This window comes from Theropithecus gelada, chromosome 2, assembly GCF_003255815.1.
Source record: "Theropithecus gelada isolate Dixy chromosome 2, Tgel_1.0, whole genome shotgun sequence".
Classification (NCBI taxonomy): Eukaryota; Metazoa; Chordata; class Mammalia; order Primates; family Cercopithecidae; genus Theropithecus; species Theropithecus gelada.
This window is the reverse complement of record NC_037669.1, coordinates 55,463,023-55,488,206: the sequence shown is the minus strand read 5'-3', so window position 1 is coordinate 55,488,206 and position 25,184 is coordinate 55,463,023. Positions and strand designations below refer to the sequence as shown.

The following is a 25,184-nucleotide window of genomic DNA, read 5'->3' as shown; positions in this document are numbered from 1 at the left end:
GCCTCAGCCTCCCAAAGTGCTGGGATTACAGGCGTGAGCCACTGTGCCCGGCCAGGTTCAACACTTTATGAAAAATAAAGTTCGTCTGATTGGGCACAGTGGCTCATGCCTGTAATACCAGCACTTCAGGAGGGCTAGACAGAAGAATCACTTGAGCCCAGGTGTTCGAGACCAGCTTAGGCAACATAGTGAGCCCCACTATTTCTTTCTTTTTTTTTTAACTAAAGGAAAATATTAAGTAAACAGTGCTAAAATAGTGATGGCAATACAGAAATCAGGAACTGGTGGCATGACATTTTGGGAAAGATATTTAAGCTAGAGAGACTCAGTTTCTCCAGCTTTAAAACAGAAATCGGCCACTGCCACTTCATAGGTGCTGGAACAAAAGAGACTTGTTCCAAATGAGACGACGTATGTAAAGCGCTTACCCAGTGCTCGGCAAGGGGAAGCACTCTCTAAACGTTAGCAAATACCATGATAGGGCACTAGGCCCCTGACACTCCGCTTTCGGCTTGCTGACGATCCTCAAAACCAAGCGCACAGAGCTTCCAGCGCATGCTCCTTTCCCGCCCCCCCCCCCCCCCCCCCCCGCTACCTTGTGCGGGCACCGGCCGCTAGTGCGGAGCCACCGTGACCCGCAGCCTGACTTCCGTTTCCGGGGGCGGCTTCCGGCGGCGTGGGCTGACCGCGAGAGGCCAATGGAGTGCGGGAGCTGAAAGAGTCTTCGCTGGCGGCCGGTAACTGACGGGAACGGCCGAGTGTGGCTCCTCTGGTGTTTCCGCTTGGGGAGAGAGGGGCGGCTTTCCTTTTGCAGCCGAGGCCGGCGCCGGTCCGGACTTCAGCCCGGTCTCGTGGCGGAGCCCATCTTGCTCCGTCTCCCAGGCCTTTACCTGCTTCCTAGGATTCCCAGGGCCCTGTGGGTGGGAATTGGGAGACGTGAGTTTTCTTCCATTCTGCGCCTCTCATTGGCTCTCTGACCTTGTGCGGAACGCGCCCTTTAGCTGACCTCAGCTGCCTTTTTTAGAAGATGGAGATTGTATTCACAGTGACTGTCACTTTCTTAACGGCGGGAACTGACGTAGTATTAAACGCTGTCTTGTATCGCTGGCACAGCACAAGGACAGTATAGGTGTTATGTACTCACTTATTTTGAGTCACAAACCCTTTGAAAACCTGGTGTAAGTTATGGACCCTCCACCTCTCTAATACTTCCCCGGCCCCCGCCCCAAGCACACACAAAAGCTTATGCATAGGAAGTTTGTTTTACTATTTCAGGTTACTTCCAAGATTTCTCTCCTGATGCCCATCTGTGGATCCCAGAGTCTGGCAAGTAGTAGGCATTTGAATGTTTGTAATCATTAGATAGCAAGTGTTCCGTTAACCATTTTTATTTTTAATTTTTTCTTTTCTTTTTTGAGACAGGGCCTCACAGTGTCGCCCAGGCTGGAGTGCAGTCCTCCCACCTCAGCCTCCCAAGTAGCTGGGACTACAAGTGCCCACCACCACGCCCAGCTATTTTTTGTATTTTTGGTAAAGATGAGGTTTTGCCATATTATGCAGATTGGTCTCGACCTCAACCCATCTACTCGCCTTAGCTCCCCAAAGTGCTGGGATTACGGGCACGAGCCAGTGTGCCCAGCCCAGTTAATCATTTTAAAATGCATGAAGTGCTGTCTACTTCACAGGAGGGAAGAAGATAGCCTATTAATAAGTTTTACTTATTGGCCTGGCCGTGTACTACTCTCACGTGTCTCCTAACAACTCTAGGAAAGAGGTATTAGTTAATTCTCGCTTGTCTCCTAACAACTCTAGGAAAGAGGTATTACTAATTACTTAATTAAATTTGGAGGCTTGGGAGAATTAATTTGCCATAAGTCATTCAACCTATGATGGTGGAGGCAAAAATTCAAACCTGTATCTATCTGAAACTCCAAAAGCCACATATTTTTATTATTATTTATTTTTTTTTTGAGACAGAGTCTTGTTCTATCACCCAGGTCAGAGTGCAGTGGCATGATCTCGGCTCACTGCAATCTCCACCTCCCAGGTTCAAGCAGTTCTCGTCCCTCAGCCTCCCAAGTAGCTGGGATTACAGGCTCCCACCACCACACCTGGCTAATCTTTGTATTTTTAGTAGAGACAGGGTTTTACCATGTTGGCCAGGCTGGTCTGAAACTCCTGACCTCAGGCAATCCTCCCGCCTCGGCCTCCCAGAGTGCTAGGATTACAGGTGTGAGCCACCACACCCAGCCAGGCCCTATATTCTTAACTAACCATGTTCTTAACATCTAGATGCAGAAATGTATTTGAGTGTAATCTGCAGTTTCTATTGTAGTTATGAAATGGCTTTTGTCAACATGGGTTACCCCAAAGCAAACGTTGCATGCTATGGAAACACTTCTTGCCTCTTTTTCTCCCATGTATCTGTATTGCTTGTTTAATAATAACATCACGTTTTACAACCTGCGCTCTGTGCCCATGTTTATTCAACCCTTTTTACTTTGGTGACTATTTATCAGGTGTGTTGCCTTCTTCTTCCTGCCCTTCAGAGCCCATGTTTTTAATTATACCTGAAATATGAGATGACAATATTTGGGCTTTATTTCTTTCTCTTTTAAAGGACAGTACTGCTTTTAAAGAGACAGCGTTAGTGATCTTGGAAGCCCAGCCAACATGTGTGACATTGAAGAAGCCACTAACCAACTCCTAGATGTGAACCTTCATGAGAACCAGAGCTCTGTACAAGTGACGGAAAGTGACCTCAGAAGTGAATCTGAGCTTCTAGTCACTATTGGAGCCACTGGACCTACTGGCTTTGAGCAAACAGCTGCAGATGAAGTGAGAGAGAAACTTGGGTCATCATGCAAAATCAGCAGAGACCGTGGCAAGATATATTTTGTCATTTCAGTGGAAAGTCTGGCACAGGTTTGAATGGAGCAATATTTAAAATAGTTTTCTAAGTTGATCGTTTTATGGTTACTTTTCATTTTACAGACCCTTCTGGAATCCTTTCTGATTTTCATTGCTCTGCCCCAAATCAGGAGATTTTAAAGTTACTGCATTTTCTATTGAGTACTGATTTGTAATTTTGACTGTAGTTTCAGTATCCCTTAGGACCAGAAGTGTTTCAGATTTTTGGAGGGGGGCGGGGGGAGTTTTGGAATATTTGCATTATACTTGCCACTTTAGCTTTTTTTTTTTTTTTTTTGAGACAGAATCTTGCTCTGTCACCAGGCTGGAGTGCAGTGGCGCGATCTCGGCTCACTGCATCCTCCACCTCCCAGGTTCAAGCAATTCTCCCGAGTAGCTGGGACTACAGGCGCCTGCCAGCACATCCAGCTAATTTTTGTATATTTAGTAGAAACGGGGTTTCACCATCCTGACCAGGCTGGTCTCGAACTCCTGACCTCATGGTCCAACCGCCTCGGCCTCCCAAAGTGCTGGGAATACAGGCTTGAGCCACCGCACCCAGCCTGCCAGTTGAGCATTTCTAATCTGAAAATCCGAAATGCTGCACTGAGCATTTCCTTTGAGCATTGTGTTGGGGCTCAAAAAGTTTCAGATTTTTAGATTTGGGATGCTCAACCTGTAGTAGGATTGCTACATTTTTAGAGGTGATCTAGTATTTCTTGAGGATTGAATTCACCAGAAAGAGTACTGTTCAACTTAAGAAATTCTCTAAGTATCTCAGTTTTTATTTACTTCAGCATCTAGCAGATGTTTAACCTTTGGTGATGAAACATAAAAGAGATTTGCCTTTTAACCTGCATCAAAAATTCTTGCTCAGAAGTAATTAGAACTCACTCAAGGTAAAAAGTGAAGGTCAGAAAACTGCAATCTCACTATAATAAAGCTAAGATATATCTCATTACCACGTAAGCAGCAAGAGGGCAAGGATTGTTGTCTGTTTTTTTTCCACCAATATATCCCAAGCTCTTAGTGTCTGGCATATAGTAGGTACCCAGAAAATATCTGTGGGATGAATTGGTAAGCAGATGTTTTCCATCCAGTATTTTAGCCAATACCCTCAGCAGTGTTGTGAAGATAGACACTATTATTATCCTCATTAATCATTAGGCTTAGGACACATAAATAATTTCCTCAGGGTCACTCAGCTAGTAATCACAGAACTGGAGCTCAAATCCACTACTTTTAACCATTGCAGCATACAGTGTACCATAGAAAGCCATCGAGGAAATATGATAGAGCCCACTTGAGTGACTTGACCTTTCTCTTCTCCCACGAAAGACATGTTTCCCACAAAACACTTCATGCTTCTCTCTTTCCATGTGCCCTTTTTCCCTTTCTCTAGGGGAAAGCTGATTGGTAACCAAAGAGATGAGAAACTAGGGAGATGGAACATTTTAAAAATATAAAATATAGTTAGTAGCTGCTTTAAAACTACCATTCCTGATTTTTTAAATACTTAATTGTTGATAGCTTGTGCTGTTCAAAAGCTTTCTCAGAAGTGTGTTTCTTTTTTTTCACCCAGGTTCATTGTCTTAGATCAGTTGACAACTTATTTGTGGTGGTTCAGGAATTTCAAGATTACCAATTCAAACAAATAAAGGTGAGCTATCACAAACATGGTGGCTGATTTTTGTCTGTCTTCCCCAAAGAGATTATTTCCACTTTTCACAGTCTGTGAAAATCGAGCATTACTGTAGTCTTTGTAATAGAGAATACTGGGAGGCTTTTACAATAAATCTAGAGTTTTGCTGACAGTCTATCCCAAAAGATGTTTTTTAAAAATTAGTATTGAAAATCATTAAAGTTTATAAGAAAGAAAACACACTGTTTTATTTATAAAAGATATAAACCTTAGATTTGCTTTGCTTTTACATATATTTAGTTCCAAAATAGAATTATTTCCAGAACATGAACCAAAGAACAAGTGACAATTTGTGTCTTCTACAGATAACACTTCCTCGCCATCCTGCTTTTGCTCTGCTTTCTTCTGTTTCTTCATTTTTTGAAATAAAGCCAAAGTGATATCTAAATACTCCTTCAGTTGTTAGGACAACAGCTTTGTCTCCAATATGTATTTAGCATCTGAATCCTAAATATTCAGCTGCTGCCTAAGCTGAAGGTTGAAAATAGATTGCAGCAAGGCTTTAGGTTTTTTCCACACTGCTTTTTGGTTAGGTTTCTAGAGTTCACTGCTTAAAAACATTTTTCTATCGGTTTTACCTATCTGAGAAGTAATCTTTTTAAAAACAACTGTGATATGCCACCTAATTGTCTAACTTTCATTTATTGGCAAACATGTTGATTTCCAAAACGTTATTCGAAAACCAATCAAAGTTGTATGAAACCACAGCCTAGAAGAAGACAAGACCAGACCTAAAAGAAGTCAGACTGAAAATAGATAAAAATTTTATTAACAAAAATCTAACTTTTAGAAACGCTTAAATCATTCTAATGAGTTCTGTTATTTTTAAGTATTCAGATGATAATCATGAATTTATTAGCCCCCACCCCCATCTTTTAAAAAATATTGAGAGTGGGGCCGGGCGTGGTGGCTCACACCTGTAATCCCAGCACTTTGGGAGGCCAAGGTGGGCGGATCACGAGGTCAGGAGATCGAGACCATCCTGGCTAACACGGTGAAACCCCGTCTCTACTAAAAATACAAAAAATGAGCCGGGCGCGGTGACGGGCACCTGTAGTCCCAGCTACTCGGGAGGCTGAGGCAGGAGAATGGCGTGAACCTGGGGAGGCAGAGCTTGTAGTGAGCAGAGACTGAGCCACTGCACTCTAGCCCGGGTGACAGAGCGAGACTCTGTCTCAAAAAAAAAAAATGTATTGAAATGGGGTCTCACTGTGTTGCCCAGGCTGGTCTCAAACTTCTGGGCTCCAGTAATCCTTCCACTTAAGCCTCCCAAAGTGCTGGGATTACAGGTGTGAGCCATTGCACCTGACCCCCAGTCCCCACCTCCATCCCCGCATTTTTTTTTTTTTTTTGGGGGGGGATGGAGTCTTGCTCTGTTGCCTAGGCTGGAGTGCAGTGGCATGATCTTGGCTCACTGCAACCTCTGCCACCCAGGTTCAAGTGATTCTCCTGCCTCAGCCTCCTGAGTATCTGGGACTACAGGTGTATGCTGCCACACCCGGCTAATTTTTTTTTTTTTTTTTTTTTTTTTTTTTGAGACGGAGTCTCGCTCTGTCGCCCAGGCTGGAGTGCAGTGGTGTGATCTCGGCTCACTGTGGCCTCCACCTCCTGGGTTCACGCCATTCTCCTGCCTCAGCCTCCCGAGTAGCTGGGACTATGGGTGCCTGCCACCACACTGGGCTAATTTTTTGGGTTTTTTTAGTAGAGATGGGGTTTCAGCATCTTGGCCAGGCTGGTCTTGAATTCCTGACCTCATGATCCACCCGTCTTGGCCTCTCAAAGTGCTAGGATTACAGGTGTGAGCCACTGCACCCGGCCTCCGTCTGCCTTTTTAAAAGTGTGAACAAATCTGATTTATACAGATTTTAAAAAACTAGTTAATACATGTATTTGGAGCAAACTTGTAAAGACTGAAAGGATATAGAGTGAAAAGTAAGTCTTTGTTCCTGTATCCCCATGCTATGCAGCTCCCTCCCTGGAGGCAACAACTATCACCAATTTGTTGGGTGTTCTTCTGGAGATATTTTACAAATAAATGTATTTTATTTACACAAATGAAAGCATAGCGTACATACTTTTCTGTGCTATGCTTTTTTTTTCCATATACGAGTTGAGTATCCCTTATCTGAAATACTTGGGACCAGAAATGTTTTGGATTTTTGTTTGTTTGTTTTTTGAAATACTCTGGTCTGGGTGCGGTGGCTCACGCCTGTAATCCCAGCACTTTGGGAAGCCAAGGCAGGTGGATCACGAGGTCAGGAGTTTGAGACCAGCCTGGCCAAGTTGGTGAAACACCGTCTCTACTAAAAATACAAAAAATTAGCAGTGGCGGGCTCCTGTAATTCCAGCTACTTAGGAGGCTGAGGTAGGAGAATCGCTTGAACCTGGGAGGCAGAGGTTGCAGTGAGCCGAGATCGCTCCACTGCACCCTAGCCTGAGTGACAGAGCAAGACTCCGTCTCGAGAAAAAAAAAAAGAAATACTCTGAGGATGGAACCTATTTATAAACACAAGATTCATTTGTTTCATATATATGTTGTGCATATAGCTTGAGGGTAATTTTATATGATTTTTAAAATAATTTATACATGAAACAAAGTTTGTGTACACTGAACCATCAGAAAGCAAAGGTGTCATTATCTCCGCTACCTGTGTGGCATCATGTTGGCACTTCAAAAAAGTTTTAGGTTTTGGATTTTGGACTTTGAGATTAGGAATGCTCAACCTATATGTTGGAGATCCTGGCAGTATCATTGCTGGAGTTGGCTGTGTATACTCCATTGTTTGGCTGTATTGTAATTTAACCGGTCCCATTTTAGGGCATGAGGGTTTTTCACATTCTTTTGCTGTTACAGTGGTGCAACAAATACACTATGTAAATTCTTGTACATACTCAAACTGAGTGTCATCTTCGTGTTTATCCCACTGATATTTATTGATAATGACAACTGTGTAGTCTTAGTTTTGTCATGCTTATACTTTTTGCTTTTTCTTAATTTGAAAAATCTCTACATTATGTCTTGTTTACTTTTTTCATGTGCCTGTGTTTTCTAATAGTTTGGAAGGTTTGTGTGTGTGTGTTCTAGCTGTTACCTTTATAACTACAATTTGATATTATCTACCTTATCTACCATATATACACAGTATTTTTTGAATCCCTGCTAAGAGCAATGATGAAATTGGCATATTTATACTTTTTTTCCTTTATTTTTCAGTTATTTTTCTTAGTGTTCACCCTTAAACCTTTAAATATACTTACATTTTATTTATCAGCTTTAACTTCTATCCTTGGACCTCTGGGTATAAGAGATGAGGGTATCAGTATGCCTATTTACATGCCAGTTTGTAACATTTACCTTCTGCTTTATAGTCACGATCCCTACATTTTTTCATTTTAGTGATATAATTAAATAGATTATAGCACACTGTTTGTCCTTTTGTTAAAATTTGTATCTGTTGAATGGCATGAGTTCAGAAATGTTTGTCTTTCACCTTTATATTTGGCTGATAGTTTGGGCATAAAATTTGGAGTTAAGCTTTCTTTTTCCTTAAGAGTATTGTAGTCTGTGTTCATTCTTTTTTGTAAAAGGTTTATTTTTTGAGACAGGATCTTGCTCTGTTGTCTAAGCTGGAGTGCAGTGGCGTGATCATAGCTCATTGGAGCCTTCACCTCCCAGGCTCAAGCAGGCCTCCCATCTCAGCTTCCTTTGTAGCTGGGACTACAGGCACGTGCCACCTTGCCCAGCTAATTTTTGTATTTTTTTTGTAGAGACAGAGTTTTGCCATGTTGCCCAGTCTGGTCTCAAACTCCTGAGTTCGAGTAATCCACCTGCTTCAGCCTCCTAAAGTGCTGGAATTACAGGCGTGAGCTACCATATGCAGCCCACACTTTTCTTCTTATCATTATTTCCCAAACAATACAGTATAACAACTATTTCCGTAGCATTTACATTGTATCAGGTATCATAGGTAATATAGAGATGATTTAAGGTACTCTTGAGAGGATGTGTGTAGGTCATATGCAGACACTATACCATTTGATATGAGGGACTTCTAAGCATCTTTGGGTTTTGGTGTCTTTGGGGGTCCTAGAACCAGTGTTCCCCATGGATACTAACTGTCTGTAAGCAAAGTAGAGATTTATTTGTTTGATTATAGTGGTGGAAAATGAACGAATTTCTTTCTCTGTCCTTTACAGGAAGAAGTTCTAAAGGATTTTGAAGACTTGGCTGGAAAACTCCCATGGTCAAACCCCTTAAAAGTGTGGAAAATTAATGCCAGTTTTAAAAAGAAAAAAGCAAAGCGCAAAAAGATAAATCAGAATTTAAGTAAAGAGAAGATTAATAATGGACAAGAAGTCAAAATCAATCAGAGAAATGTTAAAAAAGAGTTCACTAGCCATGCTTTAGATTCTCATATCTTAGATTATTATGAAAATCCAGCCATCAAAGAGGAGGTGTCAACATTAGTAGGTGATGATTTGGCATCTTCCAAAGATGAGACTGATGAAATCTCAAAAGAAGAAACTGAGCCTCAAGTGCTAAAGTTTAGAGTCACATGCAACAGGGCAGGAGAGAAACATTGCTTTACCTCAAATGAGGCTGCAAGAGATTTTGGGGGTGCTGTTCAAGATTATTTTAAGTGGAAGGCTGATATGACCAACTTTGATGTGGAGGTAGGTATAGGCTCTGACTGTGGTGATTGAAGAGTGCTGTCACAGATTTGTAGAATTTTCAGACTAACCCAGTGTTATGCACAATTAAATTGAAATAGTAGGGTGTGGTTAAGAAGAGCATAGTCTTTGGAGACAGATTTAGATCCAAATTTTGACTCCACAACTGTATAACTTTGGACTAGATAGTCTCTGAGTCTCTGTTTCAAATGGAGCCAATAATAGTATGTACCTTTAAAGTTATCCTGAAGGTTAAATAAGGTACATTTAAAATATTTGGTGCAATACCTTGCATACACTAAGTGCTCCGCAGATGGAAGCTATCAAGGTTGAGTTGTCTGTTTTCTTTTTCTTTTTCGAGACAGAGTCTTGCTCTGTCACCCAGGCTGGAGTGCAGTGGTATGATCTCAGCCTACTGCAGCCTCTACCTTCCTGGTTCAAGTGATTCTTGTGCTCAGCCTCCCAAGTAACTGGGGCTACAGGCACATGCCACCACACCTGGTTAATTTTTGTATTTTTTAGTAGACATGGGGTTTCACCATGTTGGCTAGGCTGGTCTCGAACTCCTGTAGTGATCTGCCTGTCTTGGTCTCCCAAAGTGCCAGGATTACAGGCATGAGCCACCACACCTGGCCTGATTTCTAATAGAGTACTCTTTTACTGTATTATGTGGATTTTCATATTATAAAATTCAACCAGAATTAAAATAGTTATTTTGTTTTTGTGTGTCTTGGTTGCAGAGCTTTGCTACTGAAAAAATAAAATAAGGCTGGGCGCAGTGGCTCATGCCTGTAATCCCAGCACTTTGGGAGGCTGAGGCAGGTGGATCACTTGAGGTCAGGAATTCGAGACCAGCATGGCCAACATGGTGAAACCTGGTCTCTACTAAAAATACAAAAATTGGCCCGGTGTGATGGCACGCTCCTGTGATCCCAGCTACTGGGGAGGCTGAGGCAGGAGAATCACTTGAACCAGGGAGGTGGAGGTTGCAGTGAGCCGAGATCATAACACTGCACTCCAGCCTGGGTGACAAAGCAAGACTCCATCTCCCAAAAAAAAAAAAAGTGCGTTTTTTAAACAAACCCTGACCTTCTCAAATCAGGACATCTGTGCTAATACTTGTCGTAGAGTCAGCTCTCCTCTTTCTTAAATTCTGCTAGATTTCCAAAGCCAGGTACCTCATTTTAGTATGTTTACTTTCCTTGGTCTTAATCCTCTTTTACCTAGGTGATTGACATGTGAGCCATAGGAACTAGAGTCGTTAAGACTCTGACAGCTTAAAACGTCTATAGCAGCTGATGTATTTACCAAAGAGCCAATTTCTGTTGCTTTTGGTACACTTGAATCTGGGGCAAGTCACTGATTCTAACTTTTTTGTGCATGTCAAATCAGTAGTCTAATTCCCCATTCCTTTTTTTCCTCATATACTGCCATGAAAATGAATAGGTGGCTCACACCTGTAATTCCAGTACTTTGGGAGGCTGTGGCAGGCAGATCGCTTGAGCCTAAGAATTCGAGACCAGCCTGGGCAAAACAGGGAGACCCTGTCTCTACTAAAAATAAAAGAAATTTTTAAAAAAAGAAAATGAATAGGTTAACTAGAACAGTGATGTCTAAAAGTTAGCAAGGTGATTCAGAGGACAGTTTCTGGAGCCGTGCCGCATTGGGTTAAATCCCAGAGGAGGCTGGGTGTGGTGACACATACCTGTAATCCCAGCACTTTGGGAGGTCGAGATTGGAGGATTGCTTGAGGCCCGGAGTTCAAGACCAGCCTAGGCGACATAGGGAGACCTTGTCTCTACAAAAAAAAAAAAAAAAATAGCTGAGTATGATGACATACGCCTGTAGTCCCAGGTACTTGGGAGGCTGAAGTAAGAGGATCGCCTGAGCCTAGGAAGTCCAGGCCACAGTGATCTGTGATTGTGCCACTGCACTCCATCCTGGGCGACAGAGACAAACCCTGTCTCAAAAAAAAAAAAGGAATTTCAGAGGAGCTGTCTTTGTGCCTCAATATCCTCTTTTATAAGGGGAATAATACCTAGCTTAGGGGATGTGAATATGAGATGAGGCCATGTATGTAAATGTGTAGAATAGTGCTTTGCATTAGGAAGTGCTATGAGTGTCAGCTGTGCTTCTGCTGTGGTTAAGCACAGGAAATCTTTCGGTGAAAGACTGGGTAACATTTTAGTTTAGTTTAGTTCACTTTTGAGACAGGGTCTCGCTGTATCACCCAGACTGGAGTGCAGTGGTGCAATCATGGCTCACTGAAGCCTTGACCTCCCAGGCTCAAGCTATCCTCCCACCTCAGCCTCCCGAGTAGCTGGAGCTACGGGCATGTGCCACCGCACTCAGTGTAATAAGACTTTTTATTTGAGACTTTACCAATTTTTAAAACTTTTTTGTTGAGATATACTTTGCATTAAGTACACAAATCTTAAGTGTACACTTCAGTAAGTTTTTACTTATATACACGATGTGTAACTAGCATCCAGATAAAGATACAAAGTATTTCCAGTACCTCAGGGGCTCCCCTTGCCCTTTGCCAGTCAGTACCCACTCAAGGCAATCACTAATCTGCTACCACCAAAAATTAGTTTTGCCAATTTTTGTACTTCATATAAATGAAGTCACATAGTATATACTTTTTGTCGTTCATTTTAACATCTATTATTTTCTTTTAATTCACTATATTTATTGGCTACAACCACCAGATGTCACCCCAATTTTTATAGCACATATTTTGAAGGCTTAGAGGTTTTTTAATATGTATTTTTTAAATGTCTTAAATTTTTAGACAGTTCTGGGCTGTGGTGTGCTATGCTGATCAGGTGTTCGCACTAAGTTTGGCATCAATATGGTGACCTCCATTTGGCATCAATATGGTGACCTCCCAGGAGTAGGGGACCAGCCCAGGTCAGAAAAGTCTTACTACAAAGTGCAGTTTGAACAATCCTAAAACTATTTTGTCTTGTTCCACTTTACTGTAGGTTCTTTTGAACATCCATGATAACGAAGTCATTGTGGGCATTGCATTGACTGAAGAGAGTCTCCACCGAAGAAATATAACACATTTTGGACCTACAACTCTTAGATCAACTCTTGCCTATGGGATGCTCAGGTAAGAAAATGAGTTTGCCGTCCAGCTTAAAGTGGCACCTTGGTTTGAATGTTCCCTTCCAAAATACTGATTTGTGTGTATGTGTGTTTGAGGTACTGTGTTGGAATGTAGTGGATAAAGAATAGAAAGGAAAGCTAATGATCTATTTCTTTCCCTTCTATCCAATATTGACTCCTTGTGATCTGAAAATGCTGCTTAATAGGTGGCTCAGTTTTCTTTATTTCTTTTCAGTTTTCTTTATTTCATTTTTTGAGACAAAGTCTCACTCTGTCGCCCAGGCTGGAGTGCAGTGGTGAGATCTCGACCCACTATAACCTCTGCCTCCCGGCTTCAAGTATTTCTCCTGTCTCAGCCAAGTAGCTGGGATTATGGGCGCCTGCCACCACGCCCAGATAATTTTTGTATTTTTTAATAGAGACAACATTTCACCATGTTGGCGAGGCTCGTCTCAAATACCTGACCTTGGGTGATCCACCCGCCTCTGCCTCCCAAAGTGCTGGGATTACAGGTGTTAGCCACCGCACCCAGTTTTCTTGATTTTAAAATGAGAGTGATAGTTTTCACCTACCTCTTGAATGCAGTTACCACATTTCTGTTTAGCAAGGATATGTGTGTTGGGAGATAGAGCAAATTTTGCTGTTTCATTTCTGTGCAGTGAAAAAGATGAAAGCAGTATTTGTATTTGTGTAAAGTGTAAATGAACAGAAAGAGCCTTTACTTATATTTTTAAGCTTTATACTCACAGCAACCCAGGAATCATCCTAGAATTTTTCACTTTTCAGAGTGCAAGACCTATCTTTCCTTCTCCTTTGCCCTTCTCTCTTTTATTGGGTGCTGCTTTTCACCACTTGAAAATGTTTATTTTCTCTAAGCTTCTGTTTTCCAGATGGCAAAATGAATTTGATATGAGACTTAAAGGATTATTAGTGAGGATTACATGCTGAAGCATATGCAAAATACCTATTATATACAGTGCCTGGTATGTCCTGGTAGTTTTAAGTCCAGTCATGCATCACTTAACAACAGGGATGCATTCTGAAAAATGTGTCATCGTGCAATTTCATCATTGTGTGAACCTCATGGAGTGTACTTATACAAATCTAGATGGTGTAGCCTACTACACACCTGGGCTATGTGGTATATCCTTTTGCTTCTGGGCTACAAACCTGTACAGCATGTTATTGTACTGAATATTGTAGTCAGTTGTAATGTAGTGGTAAGTATTTGTGTATCTAAACATACAAAGGGTAGGGTAAAAATATGGTGTTATAATTACTGCATTCATATATTTGGTCCACCATTGATTGGAAGATTGTTATGCAGCACCTGACTGTATTCCTTTTGTTCCAATCTTTTATCTTCCTAACATATTAATTCAATGACAATAATAGAAAATTGGGCCCATTTGATAAAGGAAAATTTTCTAGTCTTCATTAATTTAACAAATATGCATTATCTACTGCCAGGCATATGGTAGAAACCAGGGATAGACAGAGGGTATTATTTTGCGTGCAAATATTAAAAACCTAAGTAAACAAGTTTAGGATAAAAAAGTGATGATTGTGCCAGGGAGGGTTTTTTGGAAAGATAAAGAGAAATCTTGGGGATTCTACAGAAAAACTGAATGTTGGTTCTCAAGAAGGGTAGGAACCACATCTTGGAAAACCGCCAGAAATGTGGGCAGCCATTTTTATCTCCCCTTAGAGCCTGTGGACTCTTGTTGCTTCTCATCTACATGCTTTCTCATCTAAATTTATGTATTTCCAATTCCAAACGACCAACCCACCTTGCGTAGGGCTTTTAGCTCTTTGTTCCAAATTCCTGGAAGAGAGAATCTGATTGACATTGTTTTGGTCAGTTATTCACCCCTGATCATCAGGAATGGCTTGGAGTACAGGGTGCTTACCCCCTTAAGAGGGTTGCCAAGGATTCTGTTGCCATGTGTTGAGGAGTAGGAACAAGGACATAGAGCAGGACCAATGTTACAATAAGAACCCACTATTAACCCCAAGAATCTGTCTTATGAGGGAGATAAACAGTTATCATATATGTGATAAGTCCCACACCAGCACATGAAAAGATGAGAACAAGAGAAGAGAAGAAACCTACTGACCTGTTTCAGGGTGGGATGCTTCATAAAGAGGATAACACTTAAGCCATTAACAGTAATGCCTCTAATCTTGAATCTGTTACCTACTGGTTTTGTGTCCCTGGGCAGGTAACTTCATGTTTCCTTGCATCAGCTTACCTTTAAAACGAGAATAATGATAATTATCTAACAGGGTCATTACTGAGGATTCCGTGAGATAATGCATGGAAAGAGCTTAAGTCCTTGCCCAGCAAATACTAAGTGCTCAAAGTAAAGCATTTTTTTCCTTTTTTTATTACCTAGTCCCACAGAGCAATTTTTTTACGTCAAGATTATCATCTTTAAATTCAAAAGGAAAGGAATACTGAATGTCTCATTGCCAGTATCCTTATATTGATGCATGTTTGACTTGAGACATTTTTGAGTCTTTTTAATGTAATACAGGTTTCTATTGAAAACAACACTGTTGTCTAAAAGTATGCATGTGTGTGGTGTGTCTGTATGTGTACATGTGTGTACTTTAAGATGTCTGCAAACCAAATTTCATCTGAGAGTGAAATGGGATTTAGTTATATGTAATGACTTTTTTTCCCGAGTAATAGAATATACAGTCAACATATCATTAAAAATTTATTATTTATTTATTTATTATCTTTTTTTTTTTTGAGACGAAGTCTTGCTCTGTCACCCAGGCTGGATCTTACATGATCTTGGCTCACTGCAATCCCTACCTTCTGGGTTCAAGCAAGTCTCAGCCTCCCTACTAGCTGGGATTACAGGCACCCGCCACCACGCCCAGCTAATTTTTTGTATTTTTAGTGGAGACAGGTTTCGCCATGTTGGCCAGGCTTGTCTTGAATTCCTGACCTCAAGTGATCCGCCTATCTCAGCCTCCCAAAGTGCTGGGATTACAGGCGTGAGTCACCGTGCCCAGCCATAAGTTGATTTTTAAAATGTGTAGATTGGTGTTCCTTCAGGCTAGTGTGATAGGTCCTCAAACTTACAGCTTCAGGAATCATCAGTACAGAAGCCTCAGCTTTTGGGTGAGTCTTCACATAGGCTGTTTTCTTTTCTCTAGGCTCTGTGATCCTCTACCTTATGATATAATAGTTGATCCGATGTGTGGAACTGGGGCAATACCAATAGAGGTAATCATATTTCTTTAGCTTTTAGATAAGAGTGATACATCCAGAATATTCAAGACCCAGTGGGCAAATTAGACATAATGAAATCTCCATGGTTGGATCAGTGGACCCAAGAGTTTTAAAACAATTAACAATAGAAAAGTTGGAACTTTTTTGTAAAGAATGTAACTACTTATTTCAAAGAGCCATTTGCCACTAGACTAGATACATTGTTAGTGACATCTATTCACTGGATTACAGAGGAAGCTGAGAATTACAAACTGCTGATGAGTCCTCTTTGTGTAACAGACAAACTGGTAGACTTGAATGGGAAAAGATAATTGAAGGCATAAGCATAAACTTGAGGAAGGCAATTTTCTTCTTTGTAATCCACTTAAGTTCCTAGAGGGAATAAGTATAGTTGTAAAAAGGGGAAACTTATGAATATTACTTGGATTTTTTAGGAAGTCTGACAAGCTTAATACCAAATGCCCTTAACTAGTTTTCAAAATTACCGTGATATTGAGAGGACTTATAACAACTGTATAAAGCAAAGCAAGAAATGGAAAGGCATTTTCTAAATGGAGAATATTTCACAGTAGAGTCCCCTGAATAATCAGTATCATCTATATGTTTTTAAACAATTTAGAAGAGGGAGCTCCCGGTAAAGTCACTGAAGTTTGTATGAAACATAGTAGTTCTTCCATATAGTATACTGAAAGCCAATTTGAATAAACTGCAGGGAGACACCGCAGATTATATGACTGGGTAGAAACTGGACAGATGAGCAAGTCCAAAGCAAGACCACCAGGGGAGAAATAATCCAAACTGTAATTAGAAAATGTTATCTGTGTTCTGGGAGTTAAAATCCAAGAGTGAAATCGTAGAAGTCTACATGATGACTGTGTTCTGTGAGAGCTAGAGAAATTACTGTGGCTTAAAGAGACTGCACAGTAAAAACCCAATCCTTCTTGTGACCAAGAAGGATTCTGGGAACAAAGCAGAGTGTTGTTTTCTAGTGTGAAATCATGATATGTGTATGAAATAGCAGGTAAAGTCACTGCATGTCAAGAAATACACAACAGAGCTCCGGGTGAAAATAGAGGCCAAAAAAATTAAAACATGAAGTTTGAGCCACTTCCATGTAAGAGTAGACATGCAGATGTCAGTGTAGAAAAACCTAAGCTGATATGTGATCAAAATGAATAAAATTATGAAGAAATTGACAAGGTATATATAAAGATTTATTCACCAAAGTATAAAATACTTGATCTAGAATACTTTTTTTTTTTTAATTTAGAAGTGTTACACTGTAAAACCCAATTCTTTCCAATGCTGAAAATCCAAACAGGTTTAGGAGGAAAAAAAAAATTTTTGGGAATCAGAATCACTGAGAGGCTTCCTCAAACTCTGGGTCCCCTCTACATCCCCACCCACCCAAACTTCTGGGATACTTCAACTTCCCTTTTGTTTGAAGTCATCGTAGGATTGTAGACAGGAGTATGTCATCACCCTCAAGTGTCTGGGCAAAAGAAAAACTTATGAAGCACTGTACTCATGGATGAGAAGTATGTTACTGTTCACAAAGGAACACAAAGGTGTTTGCTACTCACCCCTAAGCAGAGGCAGACTTTTCCCAGCTTTCATGTCAGAAACCTTCTGTTAATCTGCATAGAACATTGTTCAGGCCTAAGGTCACATGTCACCTCATTCCACAAATGATATGTGACAACTTGGTATTTATGTTCTGCTGACAGGTTTTTCATTTAAAATTACAAAATCCTTCCAGTGATATGGTGGTTACCATTCAAAAGCCTATCATACAAAGGAAATTGCATTTTATTATTATTTTTTTTTGACCTGGGGTCTTGCTCTGTCAACCAGGCTGGAGTGCAGTGGTGTGATCTCAGCTCCCTGCAACCTCTGCCTCCCTGGCTTAAGCCATCCTCCCACCTCAGCCTCTCCAGCAGCTGAGACTCAGGTGCACACCACCACACCCAGCTGATTTTTGTGTTTTTGTAGAGATGGGGTTTCGCCATGTTCCCAGGCTGGTCTCAAACTCCTGGGCTCAAGAAATCCTCCTGCTTCAGCTTCCCAAAGTACTGGGATTTCAGGTGTGAACCACCATGCCCAGCTGGAAATAGCATTTTATTTTGCAGTTCTCAAATATATCAAATTATGTAAACTCCCACAACCACAAAAGAGTATAGGTTTGATCAGTTTAATTTGCTTAATATTTTCAAACCGCATTTACTTAGAATTTATTTAGTGTGCCAGACGCTGCTGGATGAGGAACTGAAGAAAATACTAGACCTGACCTCAGAGAGCTCCCAGGTTAGTTGGGAAGCACAAAGGGGAAGAAATAATTAACAGTGGAACAAGTGCAGTGGCAGAGGTACCTACATACAAAGTGCTTTTGGGAGCGGCACATAAGACTGCTTGGAGAGTTAAGGTTGGTGTCGAAAGGGCATGAGTTTTGAGCTGGGTCTTACGAGATGGGTAGTGGTTCAGCAAGCAGAGAAAGAATAAGAGGGCATTTTCAGCCAGGGAAATAGCACAGTTGACAACATGCAATGTTTTGCCATTCTAGAGAAGCACTGGATTCTCTTTTTTCTTGACAATTTAAATAATCACATTTTGCAGTTTGCTACTTTTGTTTTAACATATATTCTTACCTTTTAGGGGGCTACTGAATGGACTGACTGTTTCCATATTGCTGGTGATAATAATCCACTGGCTGTGAATAGAGCAGCAAATAACATTGCATCTTTATTGACCAAGAGCCAAATTAAAGAAGGGTAAAAATTTAAAAGATTTCTTAGCATCTTTTAGAGTTAGAGAATCATTTTTTATATTGACTTTATGAATTAAAACTCCCAGTGCATTGTGACATCATTGTTACGAAAATGAATACACTGAGACTCCATTTACATTTTTAAAGTTTATTGAAAATAATTATATTTTAAAAACATTATTTTAGCTATAATTTCCCCACCATATGCAATTTTTCATTTCTGTCTTATTCATATGTCTTTTCCCCCACATACTGGAAGAATATAGATTCATTTTAATTTCACAAAATTTTAAACACTGTATTTTTACATAGGCTTCTTTTTTGCTTTGGGGACAGGGTCTCATTTTGTCACTCAGGCTGGAGTGCAGTGGCATGATCATGGCTCACTGTAGCCTCAACCTACTGGACTCAAGCAGTCCTCCTGCCTCGGCCTCCCTAGTAGCTAGGAATACAGGCATGTGCCACCATACCCAGCTAATTTTTAAAATTCTTCATAGAGATGGGAGTCTTGCTGTTTTGTCCAGGCTGGTGTAGAACTCCTGGCCTCAAGAGATCCTCCCGCTTCAGCCTCCCAAAATGCTGGGGTTAGAGACACGAGTCACCACACCTGGACCATAGTCTTTTAAAGTCACTACATAAATTCCATCGTACAGAAATACTGCAGTTTATATAGCCTCTCCTCTGTTTTATTACTAAGTCATTGGTTATATATTTCATTGTCTCTCTGATCTAATTTTTTAGGACAGTGCTTTTCAAACATTAATGTACATGTGAATCACCTGGGAGTACTGTTAACAGATTTTGATTCAGTAGTTTGGGATGGGATCTAAGAGTCTGCATTTTCCAGGAAACTCTGGGACAATGCTGATGCTGCTGGTCTATGGATCAACATTCAATCCTTTTACATATATTAAGACTAGTTGGAAGGTTTCAATTTTCTTAAATACTGATTTATTTTATTGTGATGAATTAATTTTGAATGGTTCTTTCATGTTTATTGAGTTTATTTTTTTTATGAGCCTAGTATATGGCCAGTCTTTTTTTTTTTTAATTAAAACTGATAAACATTTAAACAAACTTTCTTTTCTAGCTTCTGAATATTTTATCTTGTTTGTGTCTACACTTTTTGTCTATTCAACCTGTACTTTTTTTTTTTTTTTTTTTTTGGAGACCGAGCGCTCCGCCTCCTGGCTTCACGCCATTCTCCTGCCTCAGCACTCCAGAGTAGCTGGGACTACAGGCGCCCACCACCATGCCCAGCTAATTTTTTTTTAGTATTTTTAGTAGAGACGGGTTTTCACCGTTTCATCCTGTTAGCCATGATGGTCTCGATCTCCTGACCTCATGATCTGCCCGCCCTGGCCTCCCAAAGTGCTAGGATTACAGGCGTGAGCCACCGTGCCTGGCCTCAACCTGTACAGTACTTTCTATTCATTTTACTTTGGTTTTTAATATTTTTTGCCTTACGCTTTGTTTTGTGCAGTTATTCGTATGTGGTTGTAATACATATTTTATATGTACTTTAAAAAATTATGTAGTGATTGCCTTTATTGCATTTTTTTCTTAAATTCTTCATTAAATGTCAATTAAATCCTTAATTTCTGCTGATAGCCTTTGACTTACCTTCAGTTCTTAGCCTGTGCATTATTTTGTTTCTTAAACCAGTTACTTTGCCTTAATGGGGAGGATTTAAATCCTTTGTATTTATTATTATTCATTCTGTCTTCTGTCATCTATATTTTTTATCTTAACTTTTTTCTTAGTCTTGTTTTATATAGCATGGTACATATATTTCCTTTTGGTTTTTCATCTTAAAACAATTACCTATATATTTACCAATTTTACATATCTGTTTTTCTTTTAGGTCTCCTGTTATTACTAGTTTTACAAACTTTATTCTTCAGATACGTCACCCCATAATCTTTTCTTTAGTGTGCTTGATTTTTCCAGTGTATGTTTTATCAGCAACTTAATTTTTATATCATCGGTTATGTAATTTACTGCTTCGGCATTGTTTTTAAAGTTGTCTTTTGCAGTTCTCTGCATTACAATCATGTTTTCAGTTTGTTTTCTTTTTTTCTGAGACGGGGTCTTGCTCTGTCACCCAGGCTGGAGTACAGTGGCACAATCCTAGCTCACTTCATCTTTCAACTCCTGGGCTCAAGTGATCCTCCCACCTCATCCTCCTGAGTAGCTGGGACTATAGGCGTGTGCCATCATGCCTTGCTAACTTTAAAAAAAAAAATTTTTTAGAGACAAGATCTCACAGTGTTGCGCAGCTGGTCTCAAATTCCTGCACTCCAGTGATCTTCCCACCTCAGCCCCTGAAAGTGCTGATTATAGGCACGAGCACCATGCCCAGCCTGACCTTCTATTTTTTACCTTTGTGCCACTTCTTAAATTTTGAATAGGTCGATATTATCACTGATATTCTTAGCATTTTATATTTTGCTGTAGCAGTCTCTTTTCAGAAACAAAAATTGTTGTAACGATTTTATGCTTCACAATATGTTGAAGCACCTTTCCTTTGTCCCCACAGCAAACCATCCTGGGGCTTGCCCATAGATGCTGTTCAGTGGGATATCTGTAATCTGCCATTGAGAACTGGTTCTGTGGATATTATTGTAACAGATTTGCCATTTGGAAAAAGGTGAGAATTGGTTGGTTTTTTTTTTAATGAATTTTACTTTCACTTGTTATACTACTATCTGCAAGACTTCTAAATATGTCATTATTTTCCTTGTGTTTATTCTGTCAGGAAAAAAATCTTGAATTTTAGCAGACTTAGCAGAGCTGTTTTTCACTGAACAACATGATGGATTCACCCATTATGTTTCTTCTGTGAACTCTCAGGAATGTATTAACTACATTTTGAATCCTGACCATCATAGGAGGTTCATTTTTAAATTACCTATAATTCACTTTTTAGCCCATTCTTGAATTATATATTTTACACAAAAAGGTGGTGGAAGACTTGGTTCTGATTCTGTTTCTCAGCATAAATGATTTTTCTTTTTTTTCTTTTTTTGAGACAGAGCCCCGTTCTGTTGCCCAGGCTGGAGTGCAGTGGCATGATCTCGGCTCACAGCAACCTCTGCCTCCCGGGTTCAAGCGATTCTCCTGCCTCACCCTCCTGAGTAGCTTGGATTACGGGCACGTGCCATCATGCCCAGCTAATTTTTGTATTTTTAGTTAAGATGGGGTTTCACCATGTTGGCCAGGCTTGTCTCAAACTCCTGACCTCAGGTGATCCGCCCGCCTCAGCCTCCCGAACTGCTGGGATTACAGGCATGAGCCACCAAAACACCCAGCCTAAATGATTTCTAATCACTTGTTTGGTTCATATAGTTTGACTGCTTATTAAACTCACTATGGAGGGCAAGTTATATAACATAGTTGTCCAAAAAAATTCTTTTTGATTCAGAATTCTAAGCAGTTTACTAACTCAGCTTATTTCATTGACATGTAATGGCAAAGGTCTGGTTTCTAAAACTACAGCTGTTTTTCATGCCTCAGGATGCATGAAACTGTTTTGTTTCATATACTCCTTCTATTTTGTATCTTTTGCAACAGTATTTGACTCACTAGTCCTTCTATTATAGGATGGGATCCAAGAAGAGAAACTGGAACCTTTATCCAGCTTGCCTACGGGAGATGAGCCGTGTCTGCACACCTACCACGGGCCGAGCTGTACTACTTACTCAAGACACAAAATGCTTTACCAAGGTGCTATACACATTAGCTCAAAATCGCAGCCTCTGGCAACTTTGGGATCTTTTTGAGTAGATTTGGGGATGTTTGTTTGGATAAGATTTGTTTTCTCTTTCCCTGAGGTTTCTTATCAGGCAGCTAAGAATCCTGGTTGGTGTAAAAGTAGATTGTCAACCTAATTGCTGTGGTTTTTGTGTGTACACAGGCATTATCTGGAATGCGACATGTATGGCGAAAGGTGGATACAGTGTGGGTGAACGTTGGTGGTCTTCGTGCTGCAGTTTATGTACTGATACGTACACCTCAAGCTTTTGTTCATCCTTCAGAACAAGATGGAGAAAAAGGAACTCTTTGGTAATACAAAGAATGAAGATGACTAATAGTACTTGTACTTCCCACCACTGGAAATGTTAGCATAAAGAACTTGCAGAGAAAAATAGTATTAACAAAAGTGCAGTCTGCACTCTTTAAACCTGTTTAAGGCTCTTCATCCTGGTTAGCAAAAGGTGTGAATGTAATGTGATGGAATTTAAAAGTTTTATGAGACCAGGCACAGTGGCTCACGACTGTAATTCCAGCAGTTTGGGAGGCTGAAGTGTGCAGATCACCTGAGGTCCAGAGGCCAGCCTGGCCAACATGGTGAAACCACGCCTCTTCTAGAAATACAAAAATTTGTCGGGTGTGGTGGTGGGCGCCTGTAATCCCAGCTACTCAGGAGGCTGAGGCTAGAGAATCACTTGAACCCGGGAGGTGGAGGTTGCGGTGAGCCGAGATCACACCATTGCACTCCAGCCTGTGCAACAAGAGTGAAACTCCGTCTCAAAAAAAAAAAAAAAAAAAAAAAAATTTTATAAGAAAGAGCTTTTCCTTGAAGCTCTTGTGAAGTGGTAGCTTAATTAGTATTTTGTTGAAAATACTTTCAAGATGCCTAGTGAAAAGCCTACTAAAGTGCTCTGAGATTGGAGTTTAGAACATTTTATTTTCAGGCTTTATAGCCTATTTTCCATTGTGTCAAGTGCAAAGCTACTCTGGCCCAAAGGAAAGGCACAGAACATAATTACATCTTAGGCCACATTTCATTATCTTTGCAGCTTTGCTAATCCAGTTGCTCAAGTTCTTTACCTCAATCTGAAGGAATGAAGCATTACATTTTGTGAATGGTGTTCAGCCTGTAAGACAAAATCTCACAAGACCTACAGGAAAGTTTACCATCTGCCTTAAATATTAAAATATCCATCTGTTACTCAGATTAACACATAGAACGAAAATAGAGGTCTAGGAATTATCAAAAGGTACTGCAAAAATACTGTTAGTATAGAACATTTCTATTTGTAAATAGCACATACATTGATAGATGGGGTATGGGACCAACAAACCAAATTAAAAGAAATTTTCTTTCAGTACACTAAGGTGTGTTTTCAAAACCAAACACAAGCCTGTCAGAGTATTTGTTGGCTAGTTTCTTAAAAGGCCAAGAGAAAAAAGCTGATTGTTATCTTTGGAAAACTTTTGGGAGTTACGTGAGTTTGTTACTTTCTCCTGGATCACTATTCACATTTAATTGCTTTTCCAGTTCCAACAAGTCCTTCTTGAGAGTTTTGTGGAAAATGGTGCTTCCCTGGAACAAAGAGTAGTTGAGGTTTTTTGTGGAACTCATCATAGTATTATTTGGAGCCTCTGGCTGCATGCATTCAGGATAGATTTTCAGTATCCTATTAATATAATAGTACTCCTCTTAATACTTTTTGATGTCTCCATTGAGAATAAAAGGACACAATACCTTCGAAAGAAGAGTTCACATTAGCAGCACAGCCAGCAATCTTCATCTGGTTTCTCTGATCTCCTACCCCATGCTTCATAATGAATGGGAAATAAGATGTTTCTGAAGATTTTATATCCTAGACTGGCCATTTTGCCACTATCAGAATTCCCAGCTGCTTTATTTATGGGCCGAACACAAAACTTTTCACCTGATGGAAGAAACCATTTAAACCTCAAATTAAGCAACCCACAGAACCAGGAAATTCAAGGACCATGTCTGTTTTCACCACGATGTCTTTTTTTTCCCCCACTAAGTGCGGGGTACTGTATCTGCCAGAGTGGGTATTTGTTGAACAAACGAATATTTTTGCCTACTAGCTTAGTTTTTAAGGAAGTAATTTTTTACTTGATTCATCATAGCTTTAATCCTATTAAATACTACAATAAAAATTTGACAAGACTGATGCAAATATGTGGTGGGCAATAGTTTGCCATCTTCTTCCCTAGTATGGTGTTTTTCAATCTGGTGACTAGAATAGGCAATGGGCTATTAGCAGGATTCATAAGGCCTAGAGTTGAGTTATATGTGACATTGCCACCTATTCATTATATGACCTTGGGTTTTAACCTTCAAAGTGGGTCTCCCTGGACTAAAAGAATGTGAAAAGACGGGGAAAGGAATCTGTAATCTGAACATGGAATGACTGAGTTACAGACCAGACATTGTTATTGGGAATGAAAAAGTCAATATATTTGAGGGGAAAAAATGTAAACATTGAGAAAGATTTTATAAATCTAATTAGGGGAAGATAGTTATCTCCCAATACTAGAGTGTACCAGAGTGCTTTTAAGGGGAACATTTGGTTACCCTTATTTCTTTTAAAATGGCAGTTTAGGAAATTCTGCCCAGTAGGCCCAATGACAGATAGGACTCAGGTCTCCAATGCAAAGACCAAAATGTTAAGTTGAAGACTGAAAATGGAAAGATTTGGAAAGGTCTTTGGAACCTCAAGCACATTAAAGCTTGTAAGTGCTTCATATTCATTAATAACCTAGGCATAGAAGGCCGGGCGCGGTGGCTCAAGCCTGTAATCCCAGCACTTTGGGAGGCCGAGGTGGGTGGATCACAAGGTCAGGAGATCGAGACCATCCTGGCTAACACGATGAAACCCCATCTCTACTAAAAAATACAAAAAACTAGCCAGGTGAGGTGGCGGGTGCCTGTAGTCACAGCTACTCACGAGGCTGAGGCTGAGGCAGGAGAATGGCGTAAACCTGGGAGACGGAGCTTTCAGTGATCTGAG

General features: G+C 40.3%; 1 protein-coding gene across 2 annotated transcripts; it reads left to right on the top strand.

Moving 5' to 3' along the window:
• The first annotated feature begins 430 nt into the window (after nucleotides 1–430).
• THUMPD3 (THUMP domain containing 3) lies at nucleotides 431–24,578 on the top strand. 2 transcript variants are annotated; one of them, XM_025375439.1, is made up of 10 exons: nucleotides 431–737; nucleotides 2,621–2,925; nucleotides 4,493–4,570; nucleotides 8,810–9,286; nucleotides 12,271–12,401; nucleotides 15,569–15,638; nucleotides 18,297–18,412; nucleotides 20,948–21,058; nucleotides 22,011–22,134; nucleotides 22,325–24,578. In XM_025375439.1, the coding sequence occupies exons 2-10, from the start codon at nucleotides 2,674–2,676 to the stop codon at nucleotides 22,475–22,477; spliced, it is 1,512 nt and encodes a 503-aa protein (XP_025231224.1). In that variant the 5' UTR covers nucleotides 431–737; nucleotides 2,621–2,673; the 3' UTR covers nucleotides 22,478–24,578. The 2 variants fall into 2 exon arrangements, with proteins under 2 accessions (XP_025231224.1, XP_025231225.1); XM_025375440.1 differs by having other exon boundaries at nucleotides 464–1,326.
• Nucleotides 24,579–25,184: the final 606 nt, after the last annotated feature.

Bases quoted from the DNA above. Each gene is read 5' to 3' on its own strand.
- THUMPD3 (XM_025375439.1), top strand. From the start codon at position 2,674: ATGTGTGACATTGAAGAAGCCACTAACCAACTCCTAGATGTGAACCTT. The intron at 12,402-15,568 runs GTAAGAAAATGA...TCTTTTCTCTAG, and splicing joins CTTGCCTATGGGATGCTCAG to GCTCTGTGATCCTCTACCTT. The intron at 22,135-22,324 runs GTGCTATACACA...GTGTGTACACAG, and splicing joins ACACAAAATGCTTTACCAAG to GCATTATCTGGAATGCGACA.